Source organism: Diadema antillarum, unplaced genomic scaffold, assembly GCF_040938485.1.
Source record: "Diadema antillarum isolate AM-2024a unplaced genomic scaffold, OU_Dant_1.0 scf00000211, whole genome shotgun sequence".
NCBI lineage: Eukaryota > Metazoa > Echinodermata > Echinoidea > Diadematoida > Diadematidae > Diadema > Diadema antillarum.
The window spans coordinates 1,647,029-1,671,396 of record NW_027271100.1 but is presented as its reverse complement, the minus strand read 5'-3'; the positions used below and the strand labels follow the sequence as shown (position 1 = coordinate 1,671,396).

Here is a 24,368-nt window from a genome sequence, read left to right as displayed (position 1 = left end):
CGATACAGTGATGGTTGTTTGATAGCTTGTCGAATTAAGTGTTACAAATCGAGGGATGCAGTCAAAACTCGGAGTGGCTGACAAAAGGGTATGGCAACCAAAGGTCAATAAACGACAAAAGGAGAGAATGACAAGAAGGAAAAACTCGCCTTTTCTTCTCAGATTGCTCAAAATCATAGGGAATATATAGTTTTACTGGTTACCCACCCCCTCCAGCGCAGAGAAAACAGAACAAAAATAAGAATAAGCTTAAACAAAATGTAAGAATCAGTTTTCGACATGATCTCGGATCAAGATTGTTGGATTGGAGAGAGAGCCCTGTAAATGAAGGCAACGTGTGATATGCAAATGTTGCTGTTTTCAGAGATTAAGCAGTGCTGAAATAGTTATCGTCATCACCCAACACGGATTTTGTTAAGCGCAACGGACGTTTCTCGACGAGTTAGGGGTCTGGAAGAGGGGAGGATCACTTGTGTACCGTTCCGCCTGTGGCTTCGCGCAGCGGAGCGCGGCAGTTAGCGGCCAGGTAAACTCGGGCGATACGGCTTACATCGAGGGTCCCACTGCGACGCCTTTTGCTGATGTCCATCGACACGAGACGAGATTAGAGGATTCTTCACGCCCGCTGCCAGCACGAGGACCCTCTTAGGCTGCGTGTTCTTCCACCAAATGCCCAGAGGAGTACCGCCGAGGCTGCTAACACATCACACTTCCCTGCACACTCCAACCTTTCTTCCCCTCTCTCATAGTTTACTCGCTCATCGATTCCGTCTTTTTTTCTTTTCTTTTAATTTTTTTTTTTAGTTTTCACACTGATAATAATCCACACCAAGTACCATTATGAGCTCTAAACCCCTATGGATTCCGCTAACAAGCAGTGCCAGTAAGGGTCCACTCATCGACTCACTCTTTCTCCCTCTCCCTCCCTCCAACTTGTACTTATTCACTCAGTGAGATGTCTACTACATAACTTCTCTACCCTAGAAGACAGAGAAAAAAAAATCGAGCCTCTTCAGGACGGTTGACAAGAAATTGCTCCATTTCCTGCCCAGCGCCAAGCCAGCACCAGCCTTCCGCTCGCCCCATTCCCGGTAGGGCCGGGGTATCGCCTTCCAAACGTCGCCGCTGTGACCGAGTACTGGGCACTGGTCGCCCCCGTAGCTGGTGGGAAACCGATCGCAAAGCCGCGGCGTCAATTTTCTGGCCTTTATGAGCTTCCTCGATATAGAAGAGGCCGCACACCGAGCCCAAATAGCTCTCACGTCTCTAAATTGCCCGTTTTATTTAGAGTCAGCGCGAGTCAGCGGCTCAATGACAATCGACGTAATTCCGTACTAATCCTGGATTTTGTCGAGAGAACCCGGTTCCGACGCCACTTGCCCTCCGGCGCTCATGTTTCCCCACACTCTTCTGCTCTTACCCCTTTCTACCACATGGCACACAAAAATGCATTATGTCTGGTTTTTAATCTCACGGACAACAAGCATCTCTCGTTCACTTTCACTCCAAACTTCCCCCTTTCACCTCCAAGCATTTGAGGCTTGGAAATGTCTAAAGACCAATACGGTGTCATCCTTTTTTTTTTTTCAATTTCAAGTCGGTGTGAAAAGGTAGAAGGCACACACATCTAACTTTGTCAAAGTCACTTTCTTCAGCAGACAAGCCGATTTGGTGCCACTTGAAACTAAAGCAGTTTTGCAATTGGTGTTATTCATGTAAATCTGCCAACATGCATTCACTTCCATCTTTGAGATTTATTACACCCCATCCCCCTCCCCAAAACACAGGTTTACTTACAGACACCCGTTAAAACACAGGATTTTTGGGGTTCCGTCACAAACCCCCCTCCCCCACCACACACACACGCCATTGGACCTGTCAGTCTGCCTAATAATTGATATGTAATATATAAAAACATAAAAGAAGGAACAATCGTTATGTGAAGATGCATTTATGTTACTTGTTAACAAAGAGACGGGGACTTCTTTAGAAGGGGACGATTTCGATGAAGACATCTTGAATATGAGGCATGCCTTAAAATAGCCTGTAGAAATCTATTGTTCCACCTATAAGTAATATTGACAGAAAAAGAAAACAAGTTTGAAAGTGGCACTACTTTCGCAGCCGCTGTAATCATTTATATGGCATTGGTGGTCTCCAGTTGAGTAAAAACTTTTAGCAGTAGTGATGGGGGCTGTGGTTATTGATGCTAATGACGATGATGATGTTGATAAATGCATTGGCATTATTGTTTCTTACGTTGGTGATGAGGGTGATTGTGATGGTGGTGGGGACCTGTTGATGAAGTCCATGTTGAGTGATGGTCAAATTTTTGCTGAGGTCAAGACAGTGAGGACATTGATGATGATGATGATTGGTCATTGGTGAATGTGATAATAGAAATCATGATACCAATTGTAATATTCAGAGGCGTGATAACCAATAATGACTATACACGGCTTTTGTCTTATGAGATGTTTTCTCCCTGTGAGGAAATTCAGCTGTAGATCATAAAGTTGTCTTCCTTCCCTCGAACCGTAAACGACAAAACAAAACAAACACACAGACACAAAACCCCCCTAAAGACAAGTGACTGCTCCTTGATATACGTAGAGCTTGTTACCTATAGGGACGATGCATTGAAGATGGACAGACTTTCTATTTGGAGACAAAGAAAGCCTTATTGACAACCATATTAACCATGCTTCTCATCTGGACGAGAGATTACAGAAGACTACGTCATCACATGCTATATTTTTCTCGATTTTTTTCTCTCCTGCCTCTATCTTCCAAAATGACAAAGTTTGCTTCACCTGTGATGTTAGGGTCTCTCGAGCTCAAAGCACAAGATCTACTGTCAATCTCCGTCCTCTGTCAGACTTTGGGAGGAACATTTTGCTCATCAATTTGTCTGTGTCTTATGTCATGACATAGGATTAGTTCAGTTTCAGGTGTTACAGGTTCTATAAAGATTGTATAATCATCAGGTTTTCGCTATATCATGCATATGAAGATTCTTTTCTAGATATGTATACCTAGGCACAAAATGACATACTTTCCATCCTGGACATTCTGATGTGCCGTGGTCAATACTTTGAAGGCAGAACAAACAAACAAACAAACAAACAAACACATATACACACATACACATACACACACACACACACACGCACACACACACACACACACACGCTCACACACACAAATAATGACAAAACTTCTCTGATTAGGATAAGGGAACCCACAAGAAGTCCCATAGATGATTTGTATGCAGATGACCATAAGCACATAAAAGCCTCTAATATCTCAAAAGAATTGAGAACAGAATAATAATTACTAGAATTGATTTAGTAAGAGGTTGGTGCTTTTATACTTTGATACCCATCAAAAGTACGCGTAATACTTTAAATCTTAACGACAAATCTCGACCATTTTTGTTTTTTCTCGTTGTTGTTGTAGAGGAATAAAGTGCATACATCACTCCGGTTCTCTTTCTAGTCCACTGTCAATAGTTCAGAAGACCTCTCCGGATTTCAGCCTCGCTGTCATTTCAATGCAAACCGTGGCCTCGATGTGTGCAAGCGAATCTAATTGGCCGAAGTCTCCACAGACCTGATGTCACAGTCATCATGCAAATCAGAGACGTTTTATCAGTGGAGGAAAATCGCCTGTCTCCCGTCCTGTTTGCCCTCTCCATATCGAGGGCATGGTGGTTGACTGACGACACACAAGACGGGAACAGGATTAGAGGGAAAGGGAGAAGTGGGGGGGGGGGGGGGGGGAGAGCGGAACGGGATGGGATAGGAGTAAAGACAGACAGATGGAAGGCGACAAATAAGTTAAGAATAGGCCGACGACAAAAGAAAACAACATCTTTTCAGACCCTATATGCTATATAGATAAAAACAAAGGAAATTGTGAAATTGGCCGAAGACAAAAGACAACGACCTCTTTTCAGACTCTATACTATATTGATAAAAACGACGGAAATTGTGATATTGGATAGAAAATAGAGATGAAAATTGAAATCGAGAACTATAACAGACGACAATGCCCTTTATCGGCAGCTTGCATGAAAACGAAAGCAAAGGAGTTTGCAAAGCCTCAGGGGAATCAAGAAGAAAGAAAACACCAAAGAGCGTTAGGAAATCTAACAAACCGAGGTTGATGTTCTGATCTGGGATCATTGTCAAAATATATTTGATTTCTCTATCCAGCGCAATTTTTCAACAAAAAAAAGACAAAACAAAACAAACACAAAAACCCTGATGTTTAAAAGAGAGTTTTATTCCTGATGGCAATCACAATCCCTATCTCTGCAATGCCGTAACCGTGTAACTAAAAACGATATTTGCGCTGAAAGCGATATAAAAATGTGAAGGTTATTTTCTACTTGAATAAACATAGTCATCAGATATTATAGGTTTAGTTCATCCATATCCATTCGATAAGACAAGGCTATTATGTGTGACATTGGACAAAGGTATTTATGTCAAATGCTGATATCTCATGTCGTATACACAAATAAGGATTGCATTTTCATGCAACTTCATATTACCATTGTCATATTACCTCTGCTCGAATAACACTATTCTTAACCCCCAGAGAGTCATATCTGAGCAAAGAATAGCATTCTCACCATTATTAAGAAGCAATATATCTCGACAACATGTGTGAAAAACGCATTTCTCTGGTTTAACATGCAATGGCTTAAAAATCATTTCTCAATTTGTAGATATCTATAAGAACTATAAAATGTCTCATCAATAGTGTGTCAAAGCTCTCTTAGAAATAAAGAATCATTATTAAAATTACTAAACAGACATGCCCACGACATGACAATCTGTTACAAATTTGGTGTCGCAAACTGTCACAAACAGTACATGATGGCTCTGTGTGTAGACCTCAACTAAACAACTCACATTCTGCAAAGGTTATAGAAATAACACACTTATACACAAAATAAAACTTAGCAGCATTTTCGTAAACGAAGACTGAAAGATACCAGACGGACATTACAGGGTAATCAGCAGATGTTCAGGATGAATAATTATTTAAGAAAAATGTATCTAATGAGGAAATTGGAAGCGCTTTCCTTTACATTCAAAATGCACTTAATGAAAAAAAAAAAACACATAGCCTAGCTCATTGTCAGATTCAGATTTCACAAGGGCATCGTTTTAACAAAAGTGACACAAAATGAAACATTCTCCAAAAGAATTGGTCCTGAAGGGAAATGGATAATTTCATATGAAAACCAACGTAGGAAGATTGAAATCTTACCTGATTCCTTGAGGATCGTTCTAAGACTTTTTCCCATATTCACTCACTTAGATTTAGGGAAAATGGGGCGGGAAAACGTGAATATTCCGCGTCAGTGTAAAGTCTGCTTTTTTGAACACCGCCCTCACTCGAATGTCATCAGAACACCGAATTCGTATTTCGGTCTCAACGATCAATACGTGGATTTTTCGTTTCCTTAAACTTTCTTCAAGGTATGAAAAAGTAAATATATAAGCAAACATTTTACAAGATTTGTCCAAAAATGGTAACGGGATTATTTTGTACCACATAGAAATGTGAAGATCACGTCTCAGTCTATACTCTCTCTAAAAGAATCGGCCATCTACGGAAACTACTTTTTGTATATTGTATTAAACACATTGAATACGGACAGTTTAATATTACAAATCCCTGGCTATTAATACATGTATTGCTATTTACATGGACGAGGTGTAATATTACAGTCACGACAGTCATAAGAGTATATACGCATGCGTCACGATACTTTGAAATAACTTTCATACCGCTATACACAAATTGACACAAGCTTCATTAATACTTACACTATGCAACATTTTGTTCACGAGATGCTCAAACGAATAATAACGTCAGTTATACGTAGAGTCTACGTGTTTTAATTGTGAATTTTAGTGTAATAACAACAAATGTTTAATCTGTATTCATGATGAAAAGATGCAATCTACCACAAGTGTGAAATCAATGTCAAAATATAAGACAAAATGTAACCGGGGGTACAATCATCTTATTTCTCTCTTTTAGCTTTTTCCAGTCATTTATTGCCATATTTATCAAACGAGCATGCATCCAAATAACTAATGCAATACAAATTAAACATCTTAAAGAGCATTAATAATGAATGGACAAATTGGACAGTGACAAAGTAATGTTGGCGCACAAAAGAAATGATGTAAAGAATGAATCTAAATGAGCCTATAGAAACAAACTCGTGTGATAACAGGTGTCGGTAAAGCCTCGGTGTTTTATGATTAAAGAGATCAGACAGACAAATGACAAACACATACGCACAAACACGCACACACACACACGCACGCACACACACACGCACACACACACACACGCACACACACACACACACACACACACACACACACACACACACAATCAATAATACTGATGAATGCAGATAACGAATATACATGAAAACTAGGATAGCCACAATCTTCAGGTATTACTGAAATGGCATACATTCCCAGAATAAAAACAGTGATGCAAGCAGAGACTAGCTAAAACATCGAAGAAAAAAATACAATTTAGTCACCCTCAAACAAGATACGAACTTCACTAACTTTACGTCTACTGCTGCAAGCATAGCCGGGTGTAGGTGGTGTCGCCACTCAAACAAGCTCTTATTATCGGTTTTCACTGAAGAGGTAAGTTGCTCTAAAGTTGAAAACTCAGTTTAAAACATATCTTGCTTGTCATCAGGACTAGTTTGACCATCGGGCGATGCCTAGCAATAATTGTTATTTGTTTGGATTGCATTGTGAGGACTATGACTGAGTTCACTCGAATACCTTTAAACTATACGTGCTGTGTTCTCTGCTTTTCGAAGCATTAATGATTATGGGAGTATTCTATAGTTACGTTTCATACTGTAATCTTAAAACGAGAGTTGCCTAGTTTTTTTGCAGCTTGGGTTTACAGCCCGTTAAATGGCTTGTGGTAATGCTATACACAATGTCTGCATTACCCGTGTCGCTTCCCAAGAACCTGGATTTCTCGTCATGTTTACATCTGGGTCAATGCGGACACATGGGAATATTTTTCGGCATGAATAATTCAGGCGCTTCTCATAATTGTGCACATGCATCAATAGATTTCCTTACAGGGTCAAAAGAAGACGAGGGGAAGGATATCATGAGTTAGACAGAGGGTTCATTATTCATCACCTTGTACACAATCGGACAAGAGCTCATGCCCCTCAGTAATGGCAAGTCTGTGATTAACATGTACACCAACGCCCTATTGAACTTCGGAAAACAAACACCAAACTTTGTGCCTGGACAGGATAATAACGCAGAGTTATGAAATTTTCACCATCCTCTGACCATGTTAACAATCTGTTGAAATCAAATAATCACGCTCTTTGGTCGACTTCCTACTTCATAAATCGTGCTCCCGCATCGCGAAGCCCCGTGAAAGCCTTCCGGTTTCGCCGGCTTGCGGAGAGGCCCGTCTCGTAAGCAGCTCCATCGTGCGGCCGGGCTTCCCCCCAAACCGCGCATGGCGCCCGACCAGGCCAAGCGAATCCCAAGGTACACTTGCAATAGGCGCGAGCACACTCAACGGAAAAGCCCCCTTAGGCCGGGATTAACTTCTTTCCTGAGTCGCTTGCCTCTTCATAGAATACTTCATCCCTATTTCTGCTATTGTTTTTCTTTCTCTTACGTTCTCTAACCGCCCCTCTTCTCCCAATCTTCATCTTTGATGTACCCTTTGACAAACATTGTCTTCAAAACCCATCTTGTATGCTATGTAAATTGAACATCTCATGTAGTTTGTGTAATCGGACGAATTGAAAGACGACCGGAAATCATGACAAACAGGAGAAATAGACATTCGTTGGCGGGAAAAATACACAAAGCAAAAGAAGAGAGAGAGAGAGAGAGGGGGGGGGGGGAGGGACTGAGAAGAAGAAGAGATAATCAACTGAAAGAGAGTTTATGAGAGATAGAAGGAAGGAGAATGATTATGATAGAATAGAAAATATGAAAATTAGAAAAAGAAGAGACAGAGAAGGAGAGAACGTGATAGAGAAATGGAGAGAGAGAGTGTGTGTTTAGGATAGATAGATAGATAGATAGATAGATAGATAGATAGGTATGATAAATACATGTAGATAGATAGATAGATAGATAGAGATAGATAGGTAGATAGATAGATAGATAGATACGTGTAGATAGATAGATAGATAGATACATGTAGATAGATAGACAGATAAATAGATAGATAGGTAGATATATAGATAGAAAGATAGGCAGATAGATAGATAGAAAGATAGGTAGATAGATAGATAGGTAGATAGATAGATAGGAGTGGCGGCATGGAGGACTGTGACTGGATTCGTCAGAAGAATTTTAGGAATATGAATAAATAAAATGTTTGATAAACTAATTTGAAACACAAAGAATAACATGAAAAGGAGCAAGGCATTTCATTGGATGGAAAATGGGGGGGGGGGGGGCAGAAACACATCAATTAACGGAATTCATTTCAATGGGTTTAGGTTGATTTGGATTTGTTTTGGTTCTGGTTTTAGTTTTATTTGGTTTCAATGAACGGCTGGCCATGAGTCCCGATTGATATACTAACATTAAATATTATTGTAGTGGGTTATGATACAGGACAAGGAAATGTACATAATTGTGTTCTTTGATTTTAGTTACAATAAATACCATAGTACATTGTATGAATTTATTACTTGATTTAGTATATGAGTGTCCGACGGCGTCGAAAAGCTCCTGTAGTGAAGATTTATTTCATCCTCACCTAAATCGTGTCATGTCTTGCAGAATATTTTAAGCCTTAAGCGATCATCGATATGTCATAGTTTAAGATTTTCTTTCACCTTCTTTGTTATTTCTTCAAGAAAGCCAATAATATCTAACTTTTTAGTATGTTTACTACGATTTGATTGGGAATAAACAGCATGATGATCGATGAAAGAGAATAATCAATGGATAAACAGATCGTCATGATAACATTGGAAAACTCTTTTGATACATGTGTGGGTATTATCATTCATTATACTGTTCATATAGGAACGTGTCTAAAGAATACGCGTATATTTACGCATCTCTCTTTCTCTGTCCGTCTCTGTCTATATATATATATATATATATATATATATATATATATATATATATATATATGAGCGGGAGAGAATATTTTAGAAAGAGATGGACCGATATGGCAAGATGGTTTCGAGGGATAATGAACTGGGGGTTCGTATATCAACATTTCCATCACAAAGCGTAACACCTTACTGCACTTTTCCAAATCTGTCCGCAGTCACGATGATATCACGTCTTTTCCAGTTTTTCCCGTCTCTCCATCTCCGTCCCATTCTGTGTGTGTGCGTGTGTGTCTGTGTGTCTGTTGTTTGTGTATGTGTGTGTGTCTCTCTTTCTTGACATGGCATTGAGTCAGAGGATTAGCGAATCACGGATTGATTTCACTCCTTTTATGCTCCTCTGTAGTCTCAATACTTCCGTCTCTCCACTTTCATTCTGCCCTTTCTCTCGGTGAAGTCGGTGGCAAAGCTGACTTCTCGGGTCCATTGCCTGATTGATTTCCTTTCGAGCTCTTGTCTTTTTCCTCCTTCGGCTCATTCATCACAGAGTCCAAGATATTTATTCAGGATAAGAGTAAATACAAACTGTGTTTTCATTCATTAGAAAAGGAGAGGAAAAGATAGGAGATATAAAAAAAGAAAGAAAGCTCAACTGACTCGGTGATATTCTCTGGGGTCCCCGGAAAGCTTTCGCGCAGACTAGTCGACTTTATTGAATACGTAATTACATACAATTACAAAATAGAAGATTATCTTCCATAACCCAAGGCATGATATCATTGCCGCTTCGTTCTTATTTTCATTTCCAAATTTTGATTTCATCATCTAATCCCGGTGAACGGACTTGCCCCTGTTCAGAAAAGAAAGGTAACCACCTCTAATATCTTATACCACTTAGTTTATCCCTTTCAGGAGAAGACAGCAACGGGAACTACTAAAGTGAATGCAAAATATTACTGTCGTTTTAGATCCATTGTGTGTGATGTGGAGTAAAATAGATCTTTGTTTTCCTCCACTCTCGATTTTCTTTCAACGGCTTTTCATGATCAGTATTATAGATATTATTATCATTATTATCATGATTATTATGATGAATCTGATTATGGTTATTACTATTGTTATGATCATTATTTTTATTATTATGATGATGATGATGTCTTATTATTATTATTATTATCATTATCATCATTTATTCGGCTTTCAGTCACAAATATCAATACTATTCAAAATCAGTATGCAATATGCATACTGATTCAATATGCAATGATAGTACCTGTAATTTTGATTTATTATCAAACTGCCCCACCCCCTTCGGTGAGACTTTTCTTTATATTAGTAGGCAAATGAATCAGGTCAAAACCTTTATCGAGAAGAAGTTTGATGAAAATCAATATAACACACCTGGACATTATATTGGCCTGCTGCATCCTGTAGATGCCTATATATAATAATGAAATGTACATGATATAATACGATTAGATAATGACGTTTATGTCGAATTACTAAAACGTCATGGCCCAGATATAGTGTCAAAGACTGCTATTCAAATGCTCATAACCATCAGGTGGGTTATTTCATTTCTTTCACCACACAAACTTTCCGCCGATTTTGATTTTTGCTTTACGATTGTGTGTATGTATGTGTGTGTGTTTGTGTGTATTTGTATGTGTGTGTATCGCTGTCTGTGTAATAATTATCAATCTTTCAGCAATTGTCAACATTTCACATTGCAAGAACCCTTCTTTTCTAATTGAAATTTCACGTTATGCAAAGAACTGATTAACTTCTAATTTTTACAAGAGACTCGAGAAATTACACTTAATCCGACATGTATTATATCAAATTAAGCATTTATGTCTGTTTATTAAGGGAGACTCAACTCCATGTTTTAGGTTGACTTTAAAGTACAACTTCACACCATGCTCAAGCTATGGGGTTTTAAAGTTACACATGCTCTGACTGAATACACGAAGATTGATGACGTCATCCCCTCATGACTCTCCCATTGTTTGCACACAAAAATATTTTCTCCCCTCTGTGGATTTTTAAGCAAATAATCACCTCTATCCATCTGAAAGTTAGGACTCACATCCTTATCATTAAATCATTGTAGTACTGTATTGTCATGACTGGGCTGTCACGACTATAAACACCTGGTAAAAGAAGTAGTTACAGTTGGTAGATTATTACCGAAAAGAAAACTTTTAGCCAATCAGAAGTCAGCTGCAGTATGAACGTGAGTTAGTGTGTTTGAATGCTACTAGCATCACTGTTCTTATTGGCATGATAAGGGCTCCTGGACCCCTCGAACATTATGCATGTTATGTGAGTCAGATATGAAGCAAGTTTGGTGAACCATAATTATAATCCTATTCACGCTGGCAATAGCCTTCAAACTCAAATGCGATTTTCGTGACAGAACATCTCACAACGATGTGGATGGAGTCAGTAGTCATTGTAGTGTAAAGACAGAAATGGTTGAGATGTGATTACCACTGATTACCTCGAGACAGAATGTCCTGCTATGTGCGAGTGTGTATGGGTTGTTTACAAACATACATTTATCAAATAATAGAACGTTGTTTTTTTCTTTCGTAGGAATCAATTTTGTTGTAACATTTTCAAAATGGATGTACGTGTACAAGTATATGTATGGGACAATTGCTACCAGAATACTCGATTACTGTTAAACTGAAATGAATCTACATGTACAATGTAGTTACTGTGTAGAAAATCAGAGGCAACAGGTGTTTTCAGTAATCTTTTTTTTTTCCTTTTTTTTTTTTAGTCATGGATATTTTACCCTAAAATTTCATATACTGTACAACTAATGTGTGGGGCTGTGACTTTTCATCCGGCTAGATTCCACAGATGAGATTTGAACAATTTCAGTGCAGCACGACTCTTTTTCAAAATTAACACCCTGAAGTACATATCAACTACACTGTACAAGTGTATGTGTGTGTGGTTTTTTTTTTTTTTTTTTTTTGGATGACCCTTAGATGGAATGGCTGTAATAATAATACAGTGTAATCATTATTGTCGTCACCACAATTGTCAATATCATCATCAATCAGCAGCACAATCAAGATCAGTACTGTGTACCCATGGAACAGGTTCCACATACAGTGGACTCCTGTTATAACAAAGTCCTCGGGACGGCAGTTTATTTCGTTATACACCTATACATGTACAATGTATCGAAATTTTGTTATAACCGAACCAATAAACAATAAAAAAACATAGAGTGGATAATATTGCGGTCTGAAGTTTTACTTCGTTCTAACTGTGCTTGTTAAAACTGGAGTTCAATGTAGCTTGCATTAGTCAGGATTCTTGCTAAATACAAAACTGTATAGTGTACAATATGATTGTGTGTACGTGAAATTCCTGTAAAACACATTCCACTGCAAAGCATACCACAACATACACGTATTTCACCATAACCATCCAAACACATTCATTGTACAGCTGTACATCGTGTATAGTGTATCAAAATGTACAACCCCAGTACATGTACACTGTCTCTCTGATGCATACAGCATTCTACAGTGTATGATGATTTTTCTTGCACTATGTATGTGATTATTCACATGTACTGTAGATGTATGTGTATTGTTTTCTCATTAAAGGCTTATTACATTGTATAATGTACCATGTAAAAAACATACAAGAATACACTGTATAATAAACTTGCCGTGTGTACTAAATGTATTGTGTAGTGGCAGAGGAACAATGGTTTACTTCTGCACTGTGAATTTAAAGGGGAACTCGGGGCCAGTCTACAGTTAGTCTGAATTAAGATGAATAACATTTTGAATACACAATAGTGAAAATTTGATCAAAATCACATTAAAATTAGAGAAGTAATGAAAGTGTGAAGTTTTGCTTGTTTTCACAAAACAGCTTTTGAAGAGTAAATAATATGCAAATACATGGACACTGTACACTGTAGTGATGTCACTTCCCCCAACATTATTCTGCTACAGCCGCAAACCCTAATACAGTACATACATACATGTATCCGACTGATCATTACATTAGTATTTGAAGTTATTCAGCCAAGAATAACATACAGAGTACATGTACAAGTTTACATTTTCATGGCAAAAAGAAAAAAAAATGATTTTTAAAATTAATTTCTTACATTTGTACAAGATCAAAGGAAAATTGTGAGATGACATCATCAGTTCACTCATTTGCATATTCCTATCAACTGTTTGAGAACTGTTATGCAAAAATTTGTGAATTTTTAAAACTTCAATGGAATTTAGTTTGGGGATTAATTTTTCTTCTCAGACTAACTTGTAACTGGCCTAGAATTCCCTACCAAGAAGCCCACAGGAATTTTTTAGCACAAGGAAGTGACATGAGAATGCTCCAACTTTCACTGAACGGGTGGAAGTCAAGTGAGTAGCATAGCACTGAACAATAGTGGCAAAAAGTGAATGAGAGTAGGTCAAAACCTGTTGGTGTTCACAATGAACTTTACTACATCAACATAAATCACACGGTATGTACACATACATGGAATGAAATTGAGAGAAAGAACGAAAATTATTGAAGGAATACAATGACAGCAATAACTCTTCTAACTTATATGTACAAACATGAAATACACGATAAAGCCCATTCTAAAAGTACAGTAAACCTCCTGCACGTCAACATCACAAAAGTCAGCGCAATGACAAAGTCCAGAAATTATCTTTTCCTTTTTTTTTTTGGATTTCTGCCCTGTTGATATTTGCACAAGTGGACAGATTTCCCCTGGTCCCAAGGGCGTTGACTTAAACGCAAGGTTAACCGTGCATGTACAGTGTAACTCCACCCCCCCCCCCCAACTAGTATTGTATACATGTATTTTGTTTTCAGTTCAATAGGACAAGGTAAGAGCATGCCTTTGAACTCAGAAACTAAGAAAGATTTTTGTTTGTTTCTGTGAAGAATTTTCTCAGCACTCTTTAACAGTGCTTTTACCTTTGACTCGTCCTAGAAATTCAAATCAAAATTTATCCAAGATGGTCTTCTTTGTAAAATAGATCCTTGCCGCAAATAACTATAAATAAAAAATGTTCTTCTTTTTTTACACAAACAGGGAAACTATTACCATGTGTACATGTATTAACAACACTGTATTTAACCTCGGCTTCTTCTTCATAGCATTTGACTTGGGATTATTTTAAAGGACTTGAAGAAAAAAAAAATCAAATTCACTTAAACCCCATAAAGAGGTGATCACAAGAATCTTAACTGAACCTGGTACACGATGTACTGTACACTATATACAACATGTGTAAGAAAACAAAGTACACTGTACAAGTAGCAGGTAATATCACATTCACACTGACAGAAAAGGACTTGACAGAAAGATATACATATGTACACTATTGTATATTAGAGATTGATTTACAGCGTTTCTTTCCAAAATGGTCCCTAGAAAGGCTAGTAAAAACCAGTACCCATTACATCAAGGCATATTTGACATTGGTCCAAATGTTTCATTTTATACATGCATAGGTGAAGACTTAACCTGTACATGAATTAGTGCAGTAAAAACCACATCATGAAAAAAATCTTCAAATGCCAAAAGTAAACCTACATTACATATAATCTAAAAATGCACTTCAGGGTTTCTTTTTTTTAAATAGATTATGTGTTTCACATGTACTTTATGCCCCAAAATTACAGATACTGTAAAGCATCTTGGCTAAGAGTGCAAGTTCATTTAGATTTTGATTTTGTCTTCAATTAGTCATATAAGGTCAAATACTAAGAAAACTCTTCAAAGACATCCTATTTTGAGACTGGCCCTTCTCACTACGAATTCAAATGCAAGGGATACTTTTGTGATTATACATTGTACAATGCCATACAAATCAAGCCATTCACTGATAGATTGTATATAAACATACTGTACACTGTATATATTTGAATTCAATCTGTTACATGAAAGATCCCTATTTCCACCAAGTTGCAGGATGAGCAAGGCATTATGCCCAGAGATCTAGGTGTAGGGTAGGGCATAAAGTGTGATGTATAATGCCTTATACACTTTCATTGGCCTTGCACTCACTTGTCTTATATTTTTCTAAAAGTGAAGAAAATGGATAGTAAAAAAGGGGAAAAACACATTCAAAACATGGACAGCATGCATGCTTACTAATCAACATGCAGCATATGTACAGGAATTTGTCTAAATTTGCTCAATTATTACTCACGAGAATTAAAATTTGTGAAGTCTCCATTAATATATATGACATTATAAATGCTACCATTCACAGGATATTATGTACAGCATTGTGCATTACAATGTCATTAACATGATCAATACTTAAATATGTCCACACTAATAACAGAATCTTTCTACACATGTAACTCACTCTTTAACACTGAATGCTATGGTATACACTGCTGCTGCCGTGAGGAATAACGTCTAAACCGGTAATAACACCCCCTCCCCCGTCCCCACAACCCTCATGATAGCGACATCTTAAAAAACCAGTCCCCATCTCAAGAGACAGCCAGCTTCACGTATTTATGGTTGTTGGCTTGAAAAGTGTTTACAGGGAGTAGCAATACAGTGTATTACACGAGTAGCACAAACTGTGGAAATGATATGAACTTGTGACAAGGGTGACCCATTTGCCGAGACATTTTCACCTCACATGGCCTTGATCAAGACAGCCTGCATAATTCTTCACTTGCTGGAAGCTCCTATTTGGTTTCAAAGCCCTGGGGCCCGTTGCATAAAAGTTACAATTATGGTAACTTTGCCATCCAATGGTAACTTCCATGGAATTCTTGATTTTGATTGGCTGTTGAGTATTGTTGCCATGGTAGTTACCACTGAATAGCAAAGTTACCATAATTGTAACTTTTATGCAACGGGCCCCCTGGTTTATCATTTACGGTTCATTGATCACACCTCTCGACACTATGCCTTGAGAACGAACTGTGGAGTCAACGGAAGTCAATGTTACAGGGAGAGTTTCTTATTGCCAATTCATAAGGCTAAAACACAAACTAAAACCACCAAAAACAGGACGTCTGCTGAAACTGATAGCCTGGATATCTTGTGGTGCTACTGAGGAGTGTTCTCTTTGCGGCCTTGACATACAGTATTCCATTCAATGACCATAGATTCATGACAGCATAGGGCTGACATAGACAGACTACTTGAACAAGCCCTCACATTAGCATGTACTACATGTACTACTAGCTAGCCTCATTGGTATCATGTTAAATTTCATTAAAATTGAAAATTGTTATTCAGCTTGATGCTATTTTGTCAAATTCCTGGCAGACTACTACAGACAATAACACAGCCATCTAAATACGCTTTACCCCAAGCCTCACACAATACTTAAGCAAACAATATAAAATATCAACCTTCCCCGCAGATCAATATACAGGTAATATACAAACGTTTTATAAACAAGACTGTCCATTTATACATGTTTTGACTGCACTCTGTATGTACTCCTTGCAAAATTCAGCTGAATTAAATGCGTACAAGTGACTAGGTACATCTGGAACTTCGTAGGTACACAGCGTACAGTTATTCTTGTTAAAAATTTGTGAACTCCATAGAATTATACTCTGTATTGGTAAAAATGTGTACATGTATGTTACTGGATGATTTGACAAAAAAAAAAAATTACTGTGCAGCAAATTGGGATGAATAGGCAAATTATCACCTTGTGAGGTAGATAGTAAGTCTCATATAATTCTCAGAATTCAAATGTTAGAAGGCTTCCAACAAACCCTTCTGCATGTGAGCAAGTATCTGTGCACATAAAGGCATTTATTACTCTGCCACTGAAAAAAAGAAAGAAAAAAAATCACTTTAAAACTAAGCAATGTTTAGCTCCATACAGATAAAGACACCACAAAAATATTTTACACAATTTCGTCAGAATATCGGCATAAATCCCAAAATTTCTGTACAAAGTACTTCTGTTCGTAGCCTTTTCAAATGTATCTTTTGATAAAATCCTTTGTTAAAAAACATCACCAATGCAGAAATTTTACATGATGTACTCTCTTTATGATTTCAGATGATCGCTCACAGCAAGAGAGTACAAAACACAAGTGCATAAGACTTGCTCTGTAGCATTTAGTTTCTGCAGACAAAATACCTTCAACATATTGCATACACTTTCTTCTAATTACATCCTCTCAAACAGACTAAACTTACTTTACCATATCCTTTTGCTTGTCTATTTCCTTCTAGAGCGAGTAAGCCTCTTAGGGGCTGGAGAGGCCTTGGCAGGGCTAGCTTTAGCCTTTCCTCTCCCCCTCGTGGCTTTAGGGGAAGGTTTGACCGGGGTTTTTGCCTTCTTGGCTGCCTTTGAAGCAGCTGTGACTTTTCCTCTCCTTGTAACCTTTGGGGATGGTTTGGGGGTTGCTGCCTTCGGTGTCTTCGGTGCTGCTCTGGTTTTTCCACCACGTGTCTTCTTCGGTGATGGTGTTGGTGCCGCCTCAGGAGCAGCCCGCTTGGTACCCCTCTTTGCAGGTTTGGCCGGTGTTGCTTCCTTCTTGGCCCTTGTTGCTCTCTTAGAGGGAGCTTTGGTGGGGGTCTTGGCCTCCTTGGTGTTGACTGCCTCTGATTCAGCTTTTGGAGTCTTGACCGGAGCTGCCTTCTTCCCTCGTCTAGTCTTCTGCACTGGAGTCTTCAAAGGTGTGACTGCAACTTCAGCAACTTCAGTTTCTGCCATCTTTGCCGCTTTCTTTCCTCTTGTAGCTTTCTTTACCGGAGACTTCAGAGGAGACTTCAGTGGACTTGCAGCCTTTCTTCCCCGTGTAGTCCTTTTCACAGGTGACTTGGCAGGAGTTGCTACCTTTTTGCTCCTTGTAGTCTTCTTTGCTGGAGACTTTGCAGGAGTGGCTGCTTTCTTCCCTCGAGTGACTCTCTTAGCTGGTGATTTGGCTGGCGTTGCTTCAGCAGCCTTTTTGTCAGCACCCTTCTTTCCCCTGGTGGCTTTCTTTGCAGGTGTTTTTACAGGACTAGACACCTTGGTGACTGCCTTTGCAGGAGTGGATTTATCCTCAGCTGGGGCAGATTTTGCAGCAGCTGTAACTTTCCTTCCTCGTGTCGCCTTAGCAGCTGGTGATTTGATGGGAGATGCCACCTTCTTTCCTCGAGTCGCTCTCTTGGTTTTTGCTTGCACAGGCGTTGCCTCACTCGGCTCGGGCAAAACAACAGGCTGTTCTTTTGCAGCTTTTGCTGTCTTCTTGGCAGCAGGTGCTGCCTTCCTGCCACGAGTAGTGCGCTTTGGTGCTTCTGGTGTTTGAGATTTTGCAGCAGCTTCCTTCTTTCCTCGTGTTGCCCTCTTGGCAGGAGATTTTACAGGGGTTGCCTTGGCTGGTGTGGCTGCCTTGGCTGGTGTGGCTGCCTTGGCTGGTGTGACTGCCTTGGCTGGTGTGGCTGCCTTGGCTGGTGTGGCTGCCTTCTTTGCTTTAGATGCTTTCTTTGCTGGCGACACAACAGGGGACTTCGCAGGTGCTTTTTTGGATACAGTAGCCGGAGACTTTGCTGGAGACTTTGTGGGCTTAGCAGGTGTCTTATCTTTTCTGGCCTTCTTCACTGCTGGACTGTCTGCAGGTGCCCTCTTCCTCTTTTGTCCCTGTTTTGCAGGAGTTGCAGCTGAAACTCTCACAGCAGCAGGAGAGGAAAATAGATCAGGAATTCCATCAAAGTCAGTATATGGGTCAGCCGCTTTTGGAGTCTTCATTAACTCTCTGATGCCAGTGTACTTGGGTGATGGCTTGTCTTTGGGGGTCTTCATTAGTTTGGAGAGACCAGTCATATCGGGGGTCTTCGAGGTCTTCTTCTGCTTAGCCTCCGCAAAGAGCCTGGACATTGCAGCCATATCTGGTGTTTTAGGAGTAGATTTGACCTTTGGAGTCTTGACCAGTCTTGCCACTCCAGTTGGGGTACTTGGACCAGCTTTCACCTTTGGAGTCTTGACCAGTCTTGCCACTCCAGTTGGAGTACTTGGCCCAGCTTTTACCTTAGGAGTCTTGACCAGTCTTGCCACCCCAGTTGGAGTACTTGGCCCAGCTTTCACCTTGGGTGTCTTGACTAACCTGGTCAATCCATCAAGATCAATGGATTCCCTGACTTTTTTGGGCGTGGGTGCTTTTCCTTCCACAGACTTCCTAACTTTTGCCTTTGTAACTTTCCCTGTGGCTGGTGTCTTTTTCTTCGGAGATGCTGCAACCTTGACAGGGGTAGCAACTGGTTTGAGTGGGGATGCAAGGACATCTGATTTCCTGGGTTTCTGCTTGGTGTTTGAGAGAGGAGAAACAAACATTTCTCCAGGTCCTTCAGGTGTTTTCAGGTCAGAAGTGTCAATCGGAGTTTGCTTAGGTGGTGGGGGAGTCTGGAACAGATCCTGCAAGCCTGTGAAACTCGTGTTGGCCACTGCCTGGGATTTCTTTGTTGGTGGCTTCCTGTATGGTGTCTTCCGTCCCTTTTTGGTCTTCAGAGGTGTCTTGGCCTTCAAAGTCTTCTTGAGTACAATTGTCGCAGGAGATTCCGCATGACCGGTGCTGCCAACTCCGTGTTTTGCAGCCTTCTACAATGGAGAAGTGAGAAAAAGAGAGAAAGAGAGAGGCACAGAAAAGAAAATTCAACTTATTTATCTTTCAATGCTACGTTATGACCTTCATGGGTTACAAGCAAAGGCTTCTCAATTTGTAATGTCACTGGAAAGGGAAAATCAATTTCTTGAAACCGGTTTGTCTCATTTAAAGGACAAGTTCACCTTCATAAACATAAGGATTGAGAAAATGCAACAATATTAGTGGAACACATCAGTGAAAGTTTGAGGAAAATTGGACAATCGATGCAAAAGTTATGAATTTTTTAAATTTTTGTGTTGGAACCGCTGGATGAGGAGACTACAACAGCTTGTGAGTCATATGCGTACAACAGTATGAAGAAAATGTAAAAGAAAATTCAACATATTTTCACTTTTTTCGCATAATAAAAGAGCACTTGACTTACCTCTTTCTAAAGGCAGGGGGAATGATATTACCCATAACATTTGTCGGTAACGAGTCAGGGGAATGTGTACTTTTTTCAAAAGATGGAATTTGTGAAATTCTCTTTATATTTTCATTATATTGTTGTACGCATGTGACATCTAAATTATTCATACACTGCAGTAGTCTTCTCATCCAGCGGGTACATCACAAAAACTTCAAAAATTCATAACTTTTGAACGGATTGTCTGATTTTCCTCAAACTTTCAATAATGTGTTCTACTAATATTGCTACATTCTTTCAATCCTTATGTTTATGAAGGTGAACTTGTCCTTTAAATGTGTCAGGTATGGGCTTTGTATTTCAGTCTAGTAAGTTAGTTAGTTTGCTTGTTTCCTTTTTTTCGGGGGGGGGGGGGAAACTTCCTTTGTTTCATCTTGTTTCTTGTTTCCATTCCTGTCACAGGTAGCGTGCATTACATGGTGAATAAATATCAAGCTGTGTTTATACCTATTGGATATGCCAGTACATCCTCACTTTCAGTGAGTTCTGTCACTGTTTTTTTATGTGGAAAGGTCATGCCTTGCTGATATACTACCTACTGGTCATTGAAAAAAAAACAGTCATAGATTTGTCATGAAATTTACATCATAGCAAATCATGGCATTTTATCTAAAACAAAAAGTTTTGTATGTCCAGCATAACAAACATCTATAAAAAGTTACATGGATTTGAGAAATAGAATGTTTTCTGAAAAGTATTCCTATATTGTAGTAACAGAATAATGTGGTACATTGGAGATTAACATTGTGGCGAATGAAGAGTTAATCACATTATGATTATCAACCATATACACAATATCAAATTAACATACTGTAGAACGACAAATGTTCGTGTGAATTTTAATTTTGTGAATTTCGAGAGCGATAAGATTCGCGAAATCAAAATGCATGCGAAAGTTCTCGTCTACACTATATGCATTGAATGCCAGTGGCAATTTGCAAAAATGTCATGCTGAAAAAAAAAGGCCGTTGGCTATAATTCGCGAAAATTTCATGCCATGAATATATTGTGATTTATAGTACATTAATGGTTTAAATAACATGTGAACTCTGAGATAAATGAATCTCATGAACTCATTAGGAATTAATAATTTCAGTGCAGACCAAAGATCTCTCGTTGTGTCTTTGATATCTATTACAGTGCACTCTCGTTATAACGAAATGCTCGGGACCGGCCGTTTTCTTTCGTTATAACCAAACAAATACAATATATAACAAAAACAAGGTAACCACTATGCATATATCATGTCTGTTGAATACTCATCATACACTGGAAAGCTATGTGAAATGGGATGGTACCTTTTAAATTTCGTTTGGATATTACATTTAAAAGAGAGCATAAAGTTGTTTTTTATCACACAATAAGTCATATAGAAAATAATAGTTTAGGATTCTGTTACAGTTTGCTATTCCAAAGATTCGTTTCTTACTAAAGTTCGTTACTCCGAAAGACTCTTTGCTCCGAAGTTTCGCCATTAGCGGGAATCCAAAGGTTTGTTCAATATTTTGAAACTTCGCTCTTCCGACAATTCGTTATTCCGAAAGTTCATAATTTAGATATAAATATATTGTTCGTTTTCCGAAGGCTCATTGATCGGAAAATGAAATGAGTTTCGTCATTCCGAAGGTTTGTAAATGAAAAAAATGAGAATGGTTCACTGTTCTGAAGGTTTTTTTATCCAACAATGAAATAAGATTTATTCCGAAGAAGGTTTGTAAATAATTATTAAAAAAAATGAGAAAAGTCAGTTATTTCGACGATTATGAAGTTTGCAATTCCAAAGTTTTGTTACTGGACTCACCTTTTTCACCTTTGGATTAACGAAACTTTTTTTTTATGTTCCGATTAACGAAAGTTTAGAATTCCTATCATTTTCTGACAAACGAACCGTCGTAATAAGAACCATATCTCATTGACGGTTTAACGAACTTTAGTAATAACAAACTGTTTGAATAACGCCAAAATGTTCGTAATAACAAACCCTATTTCATTTCCGAACCAACGGACATTTAGGTGTATAAGAATCTGTGTGTTTTGTAATAAAGTACCTTCGAAACAATAAAACGAACCCTTGTTTAATTTCAGATTATTGTATTACAATAATGCAAGTCCCCCTCGGAAACTATGCAGGACACAAGGAGCGAACACGTACACAGTGATGTGAAGCGTTCGCCCATGCAGAGACGCTATAAATGCTTGTTCCGCTACATATTTTCGGAAGCGATTCGCATTTTGTTATAACAGAGCACATTTCTTTTGTTTTTCTCTGTCAGTGGTGCTCAGAAAGATTTCATTATAACGAAAATTTCGTTATACCGTGTTCGTTTTAACCCTAACTAGGCCGGGGGGGGGGGGGCTCCGAAGCCCCCCCTCGACGTTCCGCGCGATGTATCGCAAGCGCAAAAAGCTATCGCCGCTCAAAAACTTTAATTTGGGTACAATTTCAATGCAAACTGTGCTTACTGGTAAATTTCATAAAAGCATGATTATTTGTGTGTTTTATTGATTAAAATCAATGAATAACATATTTTCTTGTTCGGAGCGATGTCGCGGACAAATTTCATCGAAAAAAACAATGAAAAACATAAAGTCGAAAAAACAAAGAAATACATAAGAAATTCAAAAAAATAATAAAATACTTAAGAATTTTTTCTGATATCACAATTATTTTTTATTACATTTGCTAAGGACACTAAAAAGAATATTTACACAAAAAATGTGCCTGTTTTGAGCTTTATTTTGTGATTTATACCAAATACAGTCAACTTCGGATACCTCGAAGTCGTCGGGACTGAAGAAAATGGTTCGAGGTACGCGAAATTCGAGGTACGTGTACGTATGTCGAATTTTCTTCGACTTATCCGACGTTTATCGATGTTCAACATGGTATCTGTTATAGTACCTACCGATTGTTTGCACGCTTGTCAATTGGAATAATCGACTTTTATATGAATGAATTGAATCAAAATCAGAATTGAAATCAAAATTTCAGAAATGAAGATTTTGGTGGCCCTATCGCGCCACCAAAAAAAGTTGAATGTTTGCCTTTACTTTTGAAAATGAACAGCGGTAGCAATCGGCTCTGTAAGATACTAAAATAAGTGTCGGATGTTTGCTCATACTTTTGGAAATTAAAAACGATAAGACTCCGCTCCGTATGGTGCTAAAACTAATGTCAGATATTTGTTTTTGCGTTCAGAAATGAATAAGGATAACATTCGGCTCCGGAAGACGCTGAAATAAATGTCGAATATTTGCTTTGACGTTCGGAAATGAAAAACAATATTCAACTCCGTACGATGGTTAGATAAGTGTCGGATGTTTCCTTATACTTTCGAAATGAAATAGCAATAACATTCGGCTCCGGAAGATGCTAAAATAAATGTCAGATGATCGCTTTCATGTTTGGAAGTTGCAGTAATATTCTGCTCCATACGATGCTAAAATAACTGTCTGATGTTTGCTTTTAAATTTCGAAATGAATAACAGTAACATTCAGCTGCGTTCAATGGTAAAATTAATGTTTGATGTTTGCTTTGACGTTCGGAAATGAGTAACAATAACATTCAACTCCTTATGATGATAAAATAAATGCTGGATGTTTGCTTTTACGATCGAAAGTAAATGGCAATAACAATCAGCTCCGGAAGATGTTAAAATGTATGTCGAATGATTGCTTTTACTTTTGGAATGTTTGAAAGTGAATAGCAGTAACATTCTGCCACATATGATGCTCAAAAAAACATTGGATATTTGCTCTTACATTTCGAAATGAATAACAGTAACATTCAGCTATGTTTGATGGTAAAATAAACGTCTGATGTCAGCTTCGACGTTCAAAAATGAAAAACAGTATACATTCGGCTCCTTACGATGATAAGATAAATGTCGTATTATATGTTTGAAATGAATAACGGTTATATTCTGCTTCGTACGATGCAAAAATAAATGACAGATTGTTGCTTTTACATTTGGGAATGATTAACGGTATTAATCCGCTCAGTTAGATGCTGAAACAAATAGCGGATGTTTGCTTTCACGTTTGGAAATGGATAAGGATAGCATTCAGCTCCGTAAGATGCTAAAATGATTGTCGGTTGTTTGCTTTTACATTTAAAAATGATTAACGGTAATATTCGGCTCCGTAAGGCGCTAACAGACTAATAAATGTTGGGATGATTGCTTTTACAATAGGAA

At 38.4% G+C, this 24,368-nt stretch overlaps 1 protein-coding gene across 1 annotated transcript in view; it reads right to left on the bottom strand.

Moving 5' to 3' along the window:
- Window positions 1–14,782: 14,782 nt before the first annotated feature.
- LOC139724366 (uncharacterized) overlaps window positions 14,783–24,368 on the bottom strand; it is a 28,283-nt gene continuing 18,697 nt past the window's right edge. The window contains exon 10 of the mRNA XM_071635517.1: window positions 14,783–19,698. Coding sequence (XP_071491618.1) covers window positions 17,338–19,698 — 2,361 coding nt within the window. The 3' untranslated portion in view covers window positions 14,783–17,337. The remainder of the gene's footprint in view (window positions 19,699–24,368) is intronic.